General features: G+C 42.8%; 1 protein-coding gene across 2 annotated transcripts in view; it reads left to right on the plus strand.

The window, feature by feature from the left end:
- ldah (lipid droplet associated hydrolase) overlaps positions 1 to 15,890 on the plus strand; it is a 237,915-nt gene that overhangs the window by 82,970 nt on the left and 139,055 nt on the right. For both annotated transcript variants that reach the window (XM_080192230.1, XM_080192231.1), the window contains exon 3: positions 13,182 to 13,316. In XM_080192230.1, coding sequence (XP_080048356.1) covers positions 13,182 to 13,316 — 135 coding nt within the window. The remainder of the gene's footprint in view (positions 1 to 13,181; positions 13,317 to 15,890) is intronic.

Genomic DNA, 15,890 nt, shown 5'->3' on the forward strand with positions numbered 1-15,890 from the left:
TGGGTAAAATACTTTAAGTAAAAAGTCTCTCAACACCAGGTTAAAGTCCAACCAATTTATTTGATAGTAAATCCACAAGCTTTCGGAAACACTGTTCCTCCATCAGGTGTGTGGAAGGTTCTGATCAGAGAAGGGCATATAGAGGCACACACAGTTTACAGAATACTGATTAGAATGCAAGTCTTTACAGCTAACCTGCTATTCAAGCCTTAAAGATGCAGACAGTGTGAGTGGAGATAGCATTAGACATAGGTTAAAGAGATGTGTATTGTCTCCAGACAGGACAGTAAGTGAGATGTTGCAATTTCAGGCAAATCATGGGGGTTACAGATAATGTGACATGAACCCAAGATTCCAGTTGAGGCTGTCCTCATGAGTACAGAACTTGGCTATCAGTCTCTGCTCAGCAACTCTGCGCTGTTGTGTGTCGTGAAGGCTGCCTTGGAGAATGCTTACCAGAAGATCAACGGCCTAATGCCTGTGACCACTGAAGTGTTCGCCAACGGGAAGGGAACAGCCCTGCCTGGTGATTGTCGAGCGATGTTCATTCATCCATTGTCATAGCGTCTGCACGGTCTCCTCAGTATACCATGCTTCAGGACATCCTTTCCTGTAGCGTATTAGGTAGACGACATTGGCCGAGTTGCAAGAGTATGTGCCGTGTACCTGGTGGAGGTGTTCTCACGTGAGATGATGTCATCTCTTTCGATGTTCCGACACGTCTTGCAAAGGTTGCTGTGGCAGGGTTGTGTGGTATTGTGGTTACCGTTCTCCTGAAGGCTGAGTAGTTTGCTGCGAAGAATGGTCTGTTTGAGGTTGTGCGGTTGTTTGAAGGCGAGAAGTGGGGGTGTGGGGATGGCCCTGGCAAGAAGTTTGTCTTCATCAATGATATGTTGAAGACTCCAGAGAAGATGGTGTACCTTCTCCGCTCCAGGGAAGTACTGGACAATGAAGGGTATTCTTGAAGGGTACACCGCCATGTCCTGTGTTTGTCTTCTGAGGAGGTCGGTGCGTTTTTTCGCTATGGCGCTTCGGAACTGTTGATCAATGAGATGAGCACCATATCCTGTTCTTATGAGGGCAGATTTCAGTGCCTGGAGGTGTCTGTTGCGATCCTCCTCATCTGAGCAGATCCTTTGTATACGGAGGGCTTGTCTGAGGGGATGGCTTCTTTAACGTGTTTAGGGTAGAAGCTGGAGAATTTGGAGCATCGTGAGGTTATCAGTGGGCTTGCGGTACAGTGAGGTGCTGAGGTGACCATCCTTGATGGAGATGCATGTGTCCAAGAATGCAACCGATTCCGGAGAATAGTCCATGGTGAGTCTAATAGTGGGATGGAACTTGTTAATGTCATCATATAGTTGTTTCAGTGATTGTTCACCATGAGTCCAAAGGAAGAAAATGTCATTGATATATCTAGTGTATAGCATTGGTTGAAGGTCCTGTGCGGTGAAGAAGTCTTGTTCAAGCCTGTGCATAAAAATGTTGGTATATTGAGGTGCGAATTTGGTCCCCATGGCTATTCCATGTGTCCGGATGAAGAACTGGTTATTGAAGGTGAAGACATTGTGGTCCAGGATGAAGCAGGTGAGTTGTAAAATTGCATCTGGAAACTGGCAGTTGTCGGCATTGAGTACTGAGGCAGTTGCAGCAATGCCATCGTCGTGGGGGATGTTGGTGTAGAGCACCGAGACATCCATTGTGACGAGGAGTGTCCCTGGTTCAACTGCTCCATGTGTGCTGAGTTTCTTTAGGAAGTTCGTAGTGTCGCGACAAAAGCTGGGGGTTCTTTGTACAATGGGTTTCAGGGTGCCTTTGTCGTCCAGTACATCCCCAGAGCGGAGAAGCTACAACATCTTCTCTGAGTCTTCAACATATCATTAATGAAGACGAACTTCTCGCCAGGACCATCCCCACACCCCTACTACTTGCCTTCAAACAACTGCACAATCTCAAACAGACCATTGTTCGCAACAAACTATCCAGTCTTCAGGAGAACAGTGACCACAACCCTGCCACAGTGACCTTTGCAAGACATGCCGGAACATCGACACGGATGACGTCGACACGGGTGACGTCGACACGGGTGACGTCAACACGGGTGACGTCGACACGGGTGACGTCGACACGGATGACGTCATCTCATGTGAGAACGCCATCCACCTGGTACACGGCACATACTCTTTCAACTCGGCCAATGTTGTCTACCTAATACGCTGCAGGAAAGGATGTCCCGAAGCATGGTATATTGGGGAGACCATGCAGACGCTGCGACAATGGTTGAATAAACATGGCTCGACAATCACCAGGCAAGACTGTTCTCTTCCTGTTGGCAAACACTTCAGTGGTCACAGGCATTCGGCCTCTGATCTTCAGGTAAGCATTCTCCAAGGCGGCCTTCACGACACACAACAGCGCAGAGTCGCTGAGCAGAGACTGATAACCAAGTTCTGCACTCATGAGGACGGCTTCAACCGGAATCTTGGGTTCATGTCACGTTATCTGTAACCCCCATGACTTGCCTGAAATTGCAACATCTCACTTACTGTCCTGTCTGGAGAAAATACGCATCTCTTTAACCTATGTCTAATGCTATCTCCACTCACATTGTCTGCATCTTTAAGACTTGAATAGCAGGTTAGCTGTAAAGGCTTGCATTCTAATCAGTATTCTGTAAACTGTATGTGCCTTTATATGCCCTTCTCTGATCAGAACCTTCCACACACCTGACGAAGGAACAGTGTTTTCGAAAGCTTGCGAGATTACTATCAAATAAACTGGTTGGACTTTAAGCTGGTGTTGTGAGACTTTTTCCTGTGTTTACTCCAGTTCAAAGCCGGCATCTCCACATCATAAAATACTCTGTCAGAGAGTTGATGCACTGCACTCGAAGGGCTGAATGGCCTCTTCTGCACTATAGGGATTCTATGATTGATTGGGGTGCCCTTCAAAGATGGCAGGACTCACCCCGCCAAAATGATGGTGTTAACCATGCCCCAGATTTTCAGTGCACTGAGTGCCAGAACTCTATACATCTGGAGTGATAAACACCGGTTTTCAGTGAGAGCCTGACACTGACAAATTATTGTAAAATTCCACCTAGGGCGAGAGTATACATCTTTTACTTCAATTTGGGGAAATTTGCTAATATAGGCTGGGGAATTCAGCAAACTTGAGATTTAACTCTGTTCAGTTATTTTGTTGAAAAATTCTACAGTCTCAACTCAAAGCTTTGTACGAGCTAAAGCTTTAAAGCAAAAAACTGAATGAAGTTGTTACAAAAGTCAATTTCATGTGTTATTTTGAAATATGTGATGTTTTTACTTGGTTTAAACTTTATTTTAAACATTAATCATTTCATTCACCATTAAAAAAATGTTGGATGGAACATTTTTTTCCAAAATCATCTTGACTGATTGCTTTGGTTTAGTGGTATGATTTTCTCAGGCTTGGTTGTTTTCTTTTAGTCCTTGGTAGATTCTCAATGCAGATTTCTAGCTTCTTTTTAATTTTGGTTCACATCTTTTCAATTCTACTGTGCAGCTATTATATTTTGTATCAATCAACAGAGTGTGGTCGAGTTACTGTTGCAAAAAGTGGCACTTACAGAAAAATTGCACGATATACAAAATTTTAATATATAGCAGTTGGATTTCCTGTTCTGCTGCATAGACAGTAGTAAGTTGGTAAAAATAGTCTAACGCTTAACTGACTACATTCTTATTGCTGTATCTTTCTCCTTCCTTCTGGGGTGGCATGGTATAAAGGGGAAAGAACTAAGGGGGATTTAAGCTTCATTTTATTGAAATGGCTTGTAGAGCAAATGTGTAGATCTCAGTGACTCCTTCTCATCACTAATGCTTGCTCATACATCCTGACTCTCACGTGTCCCTATGTCTTTTCTTTCTCACTGCCCCTTTCTCTTCAAATTCACTGCCTTTGACTGTACCTGCAGACCAACTGCCAAGAGTGCAAATTTGGAAAGCTAGAAAACATATTGGCCGGAGCTTACTGGCGGATCACGTCAGTGGGATTTTCCGATGTGTTTCCAATAGCAGGAGGTCAGGAAATCTCACCCACTATCTTCAATCCATTTTTGAGGGAATTATGAAAATAAGAGTAAAATTAGACATTTAGCATCTTATGTCATATCATTTGGCAAAATCAATTTAACCAAGGCAAAATCTCTACGAGAGCATCTTCAGGAATTAGACGATCAATTCAATCCATGAAACAGCCACAGGCAAATCATTCTAGATCACATTTATTCACATTATGCATTCCTGAACTACGTTCTGTAATGTTTTGGCCTGGCACTCATGTCACACAAATCTATTTGCAGTAGTTGTGGGCATAGCATTGTGTTGTCTTGTTTTTACATTTGCAATGCTAACCATAGATTTGAAATATTTAAACTAAGCATCGCTGTGACATTTAGACACCTCACTGATGCATCATAGTTCCACATTTTCAGAATACATTCCAAACCTCAGCTGTCATAAAAGCACAATATCAGAAATATTCCTGTTTAAAATGTATTAAAATGATTAGCATTCAACTTTAAGATAGTATATATTGATTACTCTTCTAAGTAACTAGAAAATCAAGTCAGCCTTGGCTAAGATCATTTGATTTTCTAATAGCCAGGAGGTCTTAGTACTGGATTCTACCTGAAAACAATCACTGTACGGTCCTCAGCATGTGAACGACTTCATCAAAATATAGTTTAGTTTTGGAGCAATCACTCTTTCACTAACTAACAGTGTATTTCCAAATAAACACAACATCTTGTGAACAGAATTCAGATTTATACAGACTGTGAATCATTTCACAGGGTCACTGAAAATGAACCTTTCAGCAATGTTCAAGAAAAATAAGCTAAAATACCCCTCACCTTCAAAGATACAGTTGCTTAAGAAACAATTCCGATTACTTTCTGATGTATTAATCTAATTAGGACAATTAACAATGGCATTAAGAACAGTCAAATATTCTTTTCATTATTTTATATATTCTGTTATTGCAGCTTCATGAAGCAATGTCAAAGGGGCAGAGCTGCTACCATCACCAATAGAAGCATCTGAGAGGAACCCCTAGGAGCCTCAGGCAGCTTCCCTTCTGCCTTATCAAGGCCTGTCTGTCTTTCCTTCAGCTCCTGAAGCTCTGGCGAGAAGTTCTTGATCTTAGGCCCATCTTATCCACACATTATTCGACAGGATGAGACAATATATGCAGGTCGGCCTGTATCTCCGACATCCACTCAGTTGTCTGCTGCAGACAGCTCTCCCTGAGCATCACCAAGGTCTCAATGGAGAAGGCCATGTGGTCATAACTCAGAGCCATGATACCACTCATGGCATGGATGGACTCCTCAATTGTCTATGCCTCTGAGCATTCTGACTGACATCCTTCATGGTGGTGCTCCAGGATCTACTGCTTTGCTGATTACTCCCTGCGCTCACCACTTGCATGAAGCTGAGCATTGCTGAGCCTTTCCATTGTCCTCCAACAGAGAGCACCAAAGCTGTCATTGCATTCATTGGCCAACCGTGTGCTTCTGTGCTGTGTTGATAAGTTGGTGCCAGGCTTTCTAACTACACACTGAAGCCCATCAATGTGCGAGTATCTGCACCGGTAGAGGATGGGAATGTTATGATGCTGCCTCTTCATAGGATGGCACTTCCTCCGAGATCTCAAAGCAGAACCTTTGTCATCATTGCTGCCACATCTGTTAAATAACTGACGAGGGAAATGAGGGTGACTGCGCTTTCCACCGTAGAATCATAGAATCCCTACTGTGCAGAAAGAGACCACTTAGTCCATTGAGCCTGCACTGGCTCTCCGAAAGAGCATCCCACCCAGACTCTCCCTTCTGTCTTACCCCATAACCCCAGTGCATTTACCATGGCTAACCTACACGCTTTGGATACTAAGGGGCAACTTAGCATCACTAATCCATCTAACCTGCACATCTTTGGACTATGGGAGGAAACTGGAGCACCCAGAGGAAACCCACGCAGACACAGGGAGAATATGCAGACTCCACACAGTCACCCGAGGCCGGAATCAAACCTAGGTCTCTGACGCTGTGAGTCAGCAGTGCTAACCATTTAGCCATCTTGCCACCCATTCTGCTTCTCCTACTGATGCACAACTTCTTCTGCTTTTCCTTCATTTGGAGCTCCCTGTGTTGACTACTGAACAAAGGTGCAGTGCCATTAGTAGCGCTCATTTTAAAGTTCAGTGATAAGCTCCCTGAAGTTACTCGCTCTCACGGCGCTCGGCACCAACTTCATCTTTGTTTCATGCTGTACTGCTAAAATACCTACTTGTTCTATTGCCTCATCATCTATCAGCGCCAAATACAGAAAGCAATGACCATTAATCTCAAGTTCATCTCTGCTCCAAGGCATTGAGAGCTTCCTTCCCCTGCAAACATACAATAGCACTGTTCTCTTACAGCCCAACTGTGAATATTGTTGCATCCAGTATGTGCCACTGGAAGGCCTGTTGCTAGCAGCCAAGCAGTGTTAGAACATAAGAACATAAGAAATAGGAGCAGGAGTAGGCCATCTAGCCCTTCGAGCCTGCCCCGCCATTCAATAAGATCATGGCTGATCTGTCGTGGCTCAGTTCCACATTCCCGCCCTCTCCCCATAACCCTTAATCCCCTCGCTTATCAAAAACCCATCAACCCGCGTCTTAAAAATATTTAGCGAGGCAGCCTCCACCACTTCAACGGGCAGAGAATTGACTAGGAGCCTCCACTGTGATGCTGCTGTGCATTTCCTTGTGAATGCTGTGTCTAGTCATGCCCAATGTCTGAGTCATCAACCTCTTCTCACATTCTACTGTGCCATCAGGACTGTAAGCATGACCTTGCATGACCTCAGAGGGTCATTGAATTCCTTGGGGCATTGCAGCCACGTGCATTTGACAGGCAAGCAGCTGCTAACTTCCCCTGTGACCTCTAGTCGTCTGGGTGAGGCTTTCTGATCTGTCCCTCCGATTAGTTGGGAAAAGCACCTCTCTCTGGGCATCTCCTGGAAGGCATCATGAAATCTGGAGGCCATACCTTCTCCAATCGCCAGCATTCCTTAAAAGCAACCTTTCTTTAGTTTCCCTTCTGGATACTTCTATATGCAATTCCTATAAATGGAGTGCTACAGCTCTGAAGTATGGTGTCTGTGTTTAGCTTCTGGAACTTCCTCCCACTGGCTAATCACTATTTGCTAAACCCCATTCACGAAGGCCGTTAATTGGATGCAGCCAGCAAGAGCCTGATTCATGTCCGTGCTGCCCAACTATGCAATGCACAACTCAATTTGGAGCCTGACATCGAGACTTCCTCAATTCCAGTAACTCACCCACACCTGTGGACCTTAACTGTTACCAGATGTGCACTGGCAATCTGTGTATCTCAGGAGCTCAGTGGCAAGATCAAGTATCAGATCATGTACAGCTCAATTAGATGTAAAGCTCCCACTATCCTCCTTCAAAAATTTAAACTTCAATCTTAACAATTCCTGCTAGCATACCCAATATGAGATATTTTTAAATTTATTTTATGGGATGTGAATGTCACTAGCTTGGCTACCATTTATTGCCCATTCCTACTAGTGCTTGAGAAGGCGGTGGTGCGCTGCCTTCTTGAACTCCTGCCATCCCTGAGGTGTAGGTACAACCACAGTGCTGTTAGAAAATGAATTACAGCACTTTGGCCCAGTGTAGCAAAGAAATGGCAATAAATTTCCAAGTCAGGGAAGTGAATAACTTGGAGGGGAACCGTCATATGGTGCTATTCTTGTCCTTCTAGTTAGTAGTGGTCGCAGGTTTGGAGGGTGCTGCCTAGGGGAGCTTGGTAAGTTCCTGCAATGGCTCTTGTAGATGATGCACATTGCTGCCACTGCTCATCGATGGTAGAGGGATTGAATGTTTGCCAAAGAGGGAGCAATCAAATGGGCTGCTTTGTAATGGATGGTGTTGAATGTCTTGAGTTGTTGGAGCTGCACTCAACCAGGCAAATAGAAAATATTTCATTACCCTTCTGACTTGTGCCTTGTAGATGATGGCTTGGCTCTGGGGAGTCAGGTGGTGAGTTACTTGCTGCAAGATTCCTAGCCTTTGGCCTGCTCTGGTAGTCGAAAGCTGCTTTGCAAATCAGAAGCAAATAATTTGTGTAAATGGGCCTTTTTCTGATCGGCAGACAGTAACGAAACAGATAACCGGAAAGATCCGTGCTAGGACCTTAAATTTGTCACATTATAAATTAATGATTTGGAAGAGGGAACTAGATGTATCATTTCCAAATTTGCAGATTGGGTGTCAGGGCTACCAAATGGGATGGGGGCAATTGGAAGATGGGGGTTGGGAGAGATCAAGGCAGCTTGGTGGTGGGAGGGGGACAGTCAAGGCTGGCTGAGACATATCCGGGAGGCCAGTGATCAGGCCGTGGGAGGGTCGCAGAGCTAGCCAGTGGTCGGGAGGCCGGGGGTGCAGGACCACTGCGCATGCGCTGATCTCGGTGCTGCCACATTGGCACATACGAGTGGCCCACTCAGCATTATGCTGCCAGCCTCTTCAGCAGGAATAAGCCCTGCTCTCTGACTTTCAATGGGATTTATGCTAGTGCTTTTAGCAAAGCACAAAGTGAGAGAGATTCATTTTGAAACTCCCGCTGAAAAAAACAGCATGATGTATTCCAGTTTTTGCGCAATTTCGACACTTAGTGTTTTGGGAGAATCACCCCACTATTGAATTTGATGATCAGCCATGATCAAAATGAATGATGGAGCAGGCTTGAAGGGCCAAATGGCCTATTCATGCTTCTATTTTCTCTGTTTCTAAACTGAACACTGTGCAGTCATCAGCAAACATCCCCACTTCTCATCTTATGATGGAAGGAAGTTTGTTTTTGAAGCAGCTGAAGATGGTTGGACCTAAGACACCACCCTGAGAAACTCCTGCAGTGATGTCATGGAGCTGAGATGATTGACCTCCAGTCATCACAACCATCTTCCTTTCTGCCATATATGACTCCAATTAGTGGAGTATTTGCCTCCTGATTCTCATTGACTCCAGTTTTGCTTGGACTTCTTGATGTCATATTCTGTCAAGTGCTGCCTCAAGGGAGTCGCTGTCACCTCACCTCTGGAATTCAGCTCTTTTGTCTATGTTTGAACCAAGGCTGCAATGAAGTCAGGAGCTGAATGACCCTAGTGAAACCCAAACTGAGTGTCTTTGAGCAGGTAACTGCTGAGTAAGTGCCACTTGATAGCGCTGTTGATGACTTCTTCCGTCACTTTACTGATGATTGAGAGTAGACTGATGGAGCGGTAATTGACCCGGTTGGATTTGTCCTGTTCTTGTCCACAGGACATACCTGGACAATTTTCGACTGGGTAAATGCTAGTATTGTAGTTGTACTGGAACAGCTTGGCTAGGGGCATGGCAAATTCTGGAGCACAAGTCTTCAGTACTATTGCTGCAGCGTGCTGGTACAGTGCTGAGCACTGATACTTCACAGCAATAGGGACCCAAGTTTGATTTTGGCCTTGGGTGACTGTATGCAGTTTGCACGTTCTCTCTAGGTCTGCATGGACTTCCTCCAGATGCTGTGATTTCCTCCCACAGTCCAAAGATGTGCAGGTTAGATGGCTTGGCCATGCTATTTTGCCCCTTAATATCCAAAAGATGTGTAGAATAGGTAGATTAGCCAGGTTAAATGTACTGGGTTACGGGGATAGGGTGGGGTTGTGGACCTGGATGAGTGTTCTTTTGGAGAGTCTATCTCCTTCTGCATTGGAGGGATTCTATGGTTTTATGGTACAATTGCTGCAGCACTATTGTCAATTCTATCATGGTGATTTTATGCCATCAGTGATTGTCCATTAATTTTGAAAAAATGGAGCAACTTGATTGAATACTGCTCAAATCCATGAAATCTTTAGAGCTAGAACAACAGCAACTTGTATGTATATACTGGATTTAATATATGGAAAGATCACGTGGCATAATCAGGCAAGAATGGACACTGAGCCAAAGAAGGAGAAATTAGCATAGGTGACCAAAGGTGTGATTAAAAAAGTAAGTTTTAGTGAGAAGAACAAGATGGAAGTGTTTAGGGAATAAATTCCAAAGGTTAGGGCCTGTATACTTGAAGACATAGCCACCAATGGTGAAGAAACAAGAGTTGTGCAAGAAACCAGAATTCAAGGAATACATTATTGCAGATTTGGTGGAGGTTACAGAGCTCATGAGTGGGGCTACCATTGAGGGATTTGAAGAGAAGGAAGGGACTTTTTATTCCATCAATTCTGTTCTTAATAACCATGAAGCACCCACCGATAAACATTTTGCCAAACTCCTTTTCCCGTGCTTGTGTCAAATAGTATTTATTGATGCCTTTCTGTTATCATTTCAGCAATGAAATCATTAGTGTGCTGCTCTTCACTGTTTCGTCCCTTTTATTTCATTCTTCAATTTTTTTTATTTGGTCTCCTGCTGCAAGGAAAACATAAATATGGTTTCTCCCCAACTATATATCCCTTTTTGAATTTCACTTTTTCTTTTGATCTTCAAAACTTTTGGTCTTGTGGTATGACTTTATGCACTTTTATTGTAATTTGTTAGTTTGTCTCTGCCGGTTTTAATATAATCACAGTTTGCCTGTCTGGTGCATGTTTCCCACAGTATATGCACGTGGCTTTTATTTTTTAACATTTTTAAAACCAGTGTCAAGTTTGCGAATGGAATACTCACGCTTGGGTGAAACCTGAGGTCGAGGTTCAGCAATGATCAAATACTGATTCTTCGATTTGATAATATTAATTCAACATTGGAAAATTGGATCAACAGATACTGCAAACTTGTCTTAAACATGTTGAGTACCTGAGTATAGCCGGCATTAATTTTTTGTTTTTATTTTGGATTTCCAGTAACCAAAGTATTTTGCCCCTCCATGTTTGTTAATTGGATTTGAACTTTGGATTTTACTCCCGAATTTTGTTCCCCTAACAATTCTGTTCATAACCATAAAGCACCCGCTGATGAGCACTTTGTAGAACTTCTCTTTCTGTGTGTGTGTCAAATAGTAGTTATTGATGTCTTTCTGTTGTCATTTTAGGCTGTTTATTCATTGCTAACATGCAGAATTAAGATCAATCTCTCAGAACTTGTGTCCTAGATCTGGTAAATAGTAACATTATCTCATGCATGTGAGCTGAATCTTGTATATTGATTATAATAAATGAGATTCACCAGTACACAGTAACTGATTCTAGTTCCTGATTTTTCTTCAGGAATAAGGAATGGGGCATATTTTTGAGCAACAACACTTAAGGATGGGCCTTAACCGTAAGATCATAAGAAATAAGAACATAAGTGTAAACCATTCAGCCCCTCTAGTCTGCTCCACCATTCAGTAGAGTCATGGCTGATCTGATAATCGTCATGACCACTTTCTTGTCCTTTCTCCATTATCTTCAATTCCCTTACTGATCAAAAATTTATCTCAGCCTTAAATATGTACAAGGACTCAGCCTGCTGTGGCAAACTGTTTCAAAGACTCCGAATTCTCTGAGAAAAAAAAATACTCCTCATCTCATGGCACCCCTTTATTCTGAAACTCTGCACCCCATCCTAGACTCTCTCATGGGTGGAAGCATTCTCTTAGCATTTATATGTTTCAATGAGATCTTCTCTCATTCTTCTAATTTCCAATGAGTACAATACCAGCCTGTTTAATGTTTGCTCATAAGACAATCCCCCTCCAAACTAGGGATCGTCCTGGTGAATTCTCTCTGAACTGCCTCCAGTGGAGTTATATCTTTCCTTAAATAAGGGTGGTATGGTAGCACAGTGATTAGCACTGCTGCTTCACAGCTCCAGGACCTGGATTCGAATCCTGGCTGGGGTCACTGTCTGTGTGGAATTTGCATATTCTCTCAGTGCCTGCGTGGGTTTCCTCCCACAGTCCAAAGATGTGCTGGCTAGGTTGATTGGCCATTCTAAATTGCTCCTTAGGATGCATAGGTTAGAGGGATTAGTTTGTAAGTATGTAAGGGTATGGGGATAGGGCCTGGGTGGGATTGTGGTTGGTGCAGACTTGATAGGCCGAATGGCCTCTTTCTGCATTGTAGGTTTCTATATGGGGACCAGAACTGCTCACAGTACTTGACTAAAGGCACTACTTCATTTGGAAAAAGCTACTAAATTAAACTGCAATTGGACATGACATTTTCATTAATAAAAACAAAAAAATCTGGATAAGTTCAGCATCTGTGGTGAGGGAAACAGAGTTGACATTTCGAGTCCCTATGACCCTTCTGTGGAAACTTTCTGGTTTTATTTCAGATTTCCAGCATCCACAATATCTTGCTTTTATTTGACATTTTAAGTTGTGACAAAATATGACAATTCTGTATTCTCAATGCATTTTAATGCTACATTTTTCATTTTCTCCTATTCTTTTCTGAAAATGTTGATTCAAGATACATTAATAGCACACGTGGCACTTCACCCAAGTGGCAATTCTTCATGTGCAAGTTTAGATGTTGAAGGAAGGTGCGCTTGGTGGATGACCTAGCTCATTTTGTCAATTTTTTTGCTGTATCTAGTGGTGTGGATTAGAAGCTTCTGGAACTTTCTGCTAGAAGTAAATGACCTTCAGGGATGGATTTCTAAATGCGAATATTGTGCAATGTGCTCCTCAGAGTTATCTGTAGGTGAATATGTTTTCTTAGCTTTTATGGAAATAACAGATAACAGGCCACGTACGTTTGTGACCGATACTACTTCTATTCTTTTAAATAGAATTCCACGTGTTTAATCTGTTACGTTACAAATGTTGGATATACTTGAAGTGCTGTTATGCACGGCATTTGTTTAGGTTTTTGGTGTGAAATTATTTCTATTCCATGTTTGTTTATTTTAGGCTTCTGTCTTCAATTGTATTGGATAATATTCAAGATAAATATGCGGACATTTATCTCGAAATCAGAAACCATGTATTTTGCTCATTTATTTTCCAGGAAATCTAACCTCTAATAGGTTAAACAATCATCAATTTCTTCCTCTGCTGCATGTTTTTTTTTTAATTCCAAAACTGAACATGAGATCTATTTTCTTCCAGTTAAAAATGTTTTTCTAAAAGGTCCATTGTCTTTTGCGTATGTTCACAGGGAACCCAGGGATAGTGTGTTACTATCAGCCCTTCATGAAGATCTTATACAAGCTGCTCAACCGGAGGTATCCCGTCTGGGCCATTAGCCATGCAGGCCATTGTGTCCCTCCGGAAGACATGGAGATGATAGAAGGTACTCTACGTAGTCTGAAGTTTGTAAAATCAGTCTGCTTTCTAGTCCTGGCTGGTTTTATATGTAACTGCCTAGCAGCTGAATTTTCTACATATGACTTTTTTAATTGAAAGTGTCACCTTTCAAATTGTACTTTGTTTACTGAATTACTAAGACTGATATGTATGATACATTTATCTCAGGTAGGAATTTACTTTGAGCCCTCAATATTTTGTAAATCAGTTATTTGAGTATCCAAATCTGAACTGCTTATTGGAGGATCCTGTGGAACTTCCTACTGAGATGGAAATGTGCATGTATTTGCTGCAAATTGAAGTCCGTGCAAGGTGTCTTGTGGTCGATTATGTGGATTTAATTATTTGATTTTATTTTAGTCTTCACATCCTTTACCAAGCTCCATATGTTTGTTATTTCCTGCTTACAGCGATCATAAAGTAGCAGTTAGTCTGTACACAGTGGAGCAGATTGAAAAGAATGTTTTCTCTACAGCAGCACATCCCCCAGTACTTTTGCTGGGAACTCATAGCACAATATTAAGAAAGGAGCATTTCAGTTTTAGTCCTTGTATTCAAAGAGAAACATCTCCACTTTTCAAAAAAGCAAATAACTAAGGCAGACTATAAAGGAGTGTTTCTGAGTGCTTGTACCTTGTCTAATTCTGTAATGCATCAAACTCCACTGAAGGGTTGCCCTACTGTTAAGCGGTTTGCTACTACTGACAATTAAACCTTTGACTTCTAGAGGTGTTGGCCAAGGTCTACGATACACCTTGTTGCAATATTTTTGTTTGGATTGTGCACCATAGGCTAAGAGATTGAACTGCAGTTATGATGAATGAGAAATATCTGCACATGGTTTTCATCCAGAAGCAATACATTTTTATTTTGGGTTGTCTCCACACACTACTGTGCATACTCCTATCCTACAGTGTAATGTGCTTAGGGCACTTTTATAGCATTTTTGTGAAGAAAAGACCTTGCCTAAACCTCTTCTGGATTAAGATAATTATGCACAGATGTATAAGGCACATGCAGGGCAGTCAATGCTAAACTGGCTGGATGCAGTGCTGCAGTTCATTGTAAGGAGAGAAGGAATGGGCTCAGTTAATATATGAAACACATGTTCGGCAATAAAGATGGCAAATGCAAACAGCGAACCATTTATTACCTTCTTCATTGGCACATTACTCAAGTGAAAGGAAAAAGTAGTAGCTGAGGAACAAATGGCCCAGAATGATTTAAATGGGGTCAACTTGGGAAGGTTGAGAGGATGATCTGCAAGATGAGCCTTAACCCCATTAGTAGGACAAACACATAGATGCAGTGTAATCAAAGTCAGTGAATAACATATGACAGTGCTATCTTAGTCATTCCCAGATTTAGTAGTTGCCGCGAGTACTGAATCAACATGCTTCTGCTACTCACTTAAAGAAAAAGAGATTGTGCCTAAGTTTTGAAACTGCGATTTGAAAAAAGTCAATAACAAAAAACATCCTGGACATGGGGCAAAAACCCTTTGGGGCGAATTTTACTGTTCCATCCGTCACGGGAACCACAGCAGGTGAGCGGCGGACCATGGAAAGTTCTGTTGATCTCGGGGGCGGGGGGGGTGGATTTTCCGGTTTCAGGGCGAACATGGCTGGAAAATCCCACTCTTTGCGTCTGAATTGGGCCATTATCCTGGAGCAAAATGCACAGCAATCACTGAATAAGAGCAGCGCCATTGTTGTGGCAAATGGATCCGTCGACACCAGTTTCAGATGTCATTTGCAGTCTCCGAGGTGCTCAGTGGTCCTAAGATTTCAATACAATTAGTGGGCTCAAACAATTGCCCAAAGCCACAGGTGAGTTGAGGGTGCAGGAGGGCAGAATGACCAGCAGCAGTCTGCTGCATCAATGTGGAGCCCAGAGATCCACATCTGCATACCTTGGCTCTGCAACTTAATTTTTAGGTGGGTCTTCAAGGACCATGGTTTGGTTGTTAATGTTGCAATCCTGTTACAATGAGTTGTATACTTTAGTAGTAAGCAAGAGCAGCTGTTCTTTATTAGAGAAAGGGTAAAGCATTATTAATTATATGTAAGAAGCCATTTCCACCTCTGTGAGGGGGGAGCTGGGAAGAAAAGGGAATCTGTTCCCTTGTTCTCTGGGTTATGTGAATAAGGACATAAGAATAAGGTTCATAAGAACAGGATATGGCGTTCAACTCGTCGATCGAGAGTTCCGACACGCCACAGCGAAAAACTGCATGACCTCCTCAGAAGACATACACGGGACACAGCGGACAGAGTACCCTTCGTTGTCCAGTACTTCCCTGGAGCGGAGAATCTACAACATCTTCTCCAGAGTCTTCAACATGTCATTGATGAAGATGAACATCTCGCCAAGGCCATCCCCACACCCCCACCTCTTCAAACAACTGCACAACCTCAAACAGACCGTAGTCCACAGCAAACTACCCAGCCTTCACGACACCACGCAACCCTGCCACAGCAACTCTGCAAGACATGCTGGATCATCAATACGGATGTCATCATCTCACAGGAGAACATCATCCACCAGGTACGTGGTACGT

Source organism: Carcharhinus amblyrhynchos, chromosome 7 (genome assembly GCF_965287045.1).
Source record: "Carcharhinus amblyrhynchos chromosome 7, sCarAmb.v2.hapA, whole genome shotgun sequence".
NCBI lineage: Eukaryota > Metazoa > Chordata > Chondrichthyes > Carcharhiniformes > Carcharhinidae > Carcharhinus > Carcharhinus amblyrhynchos.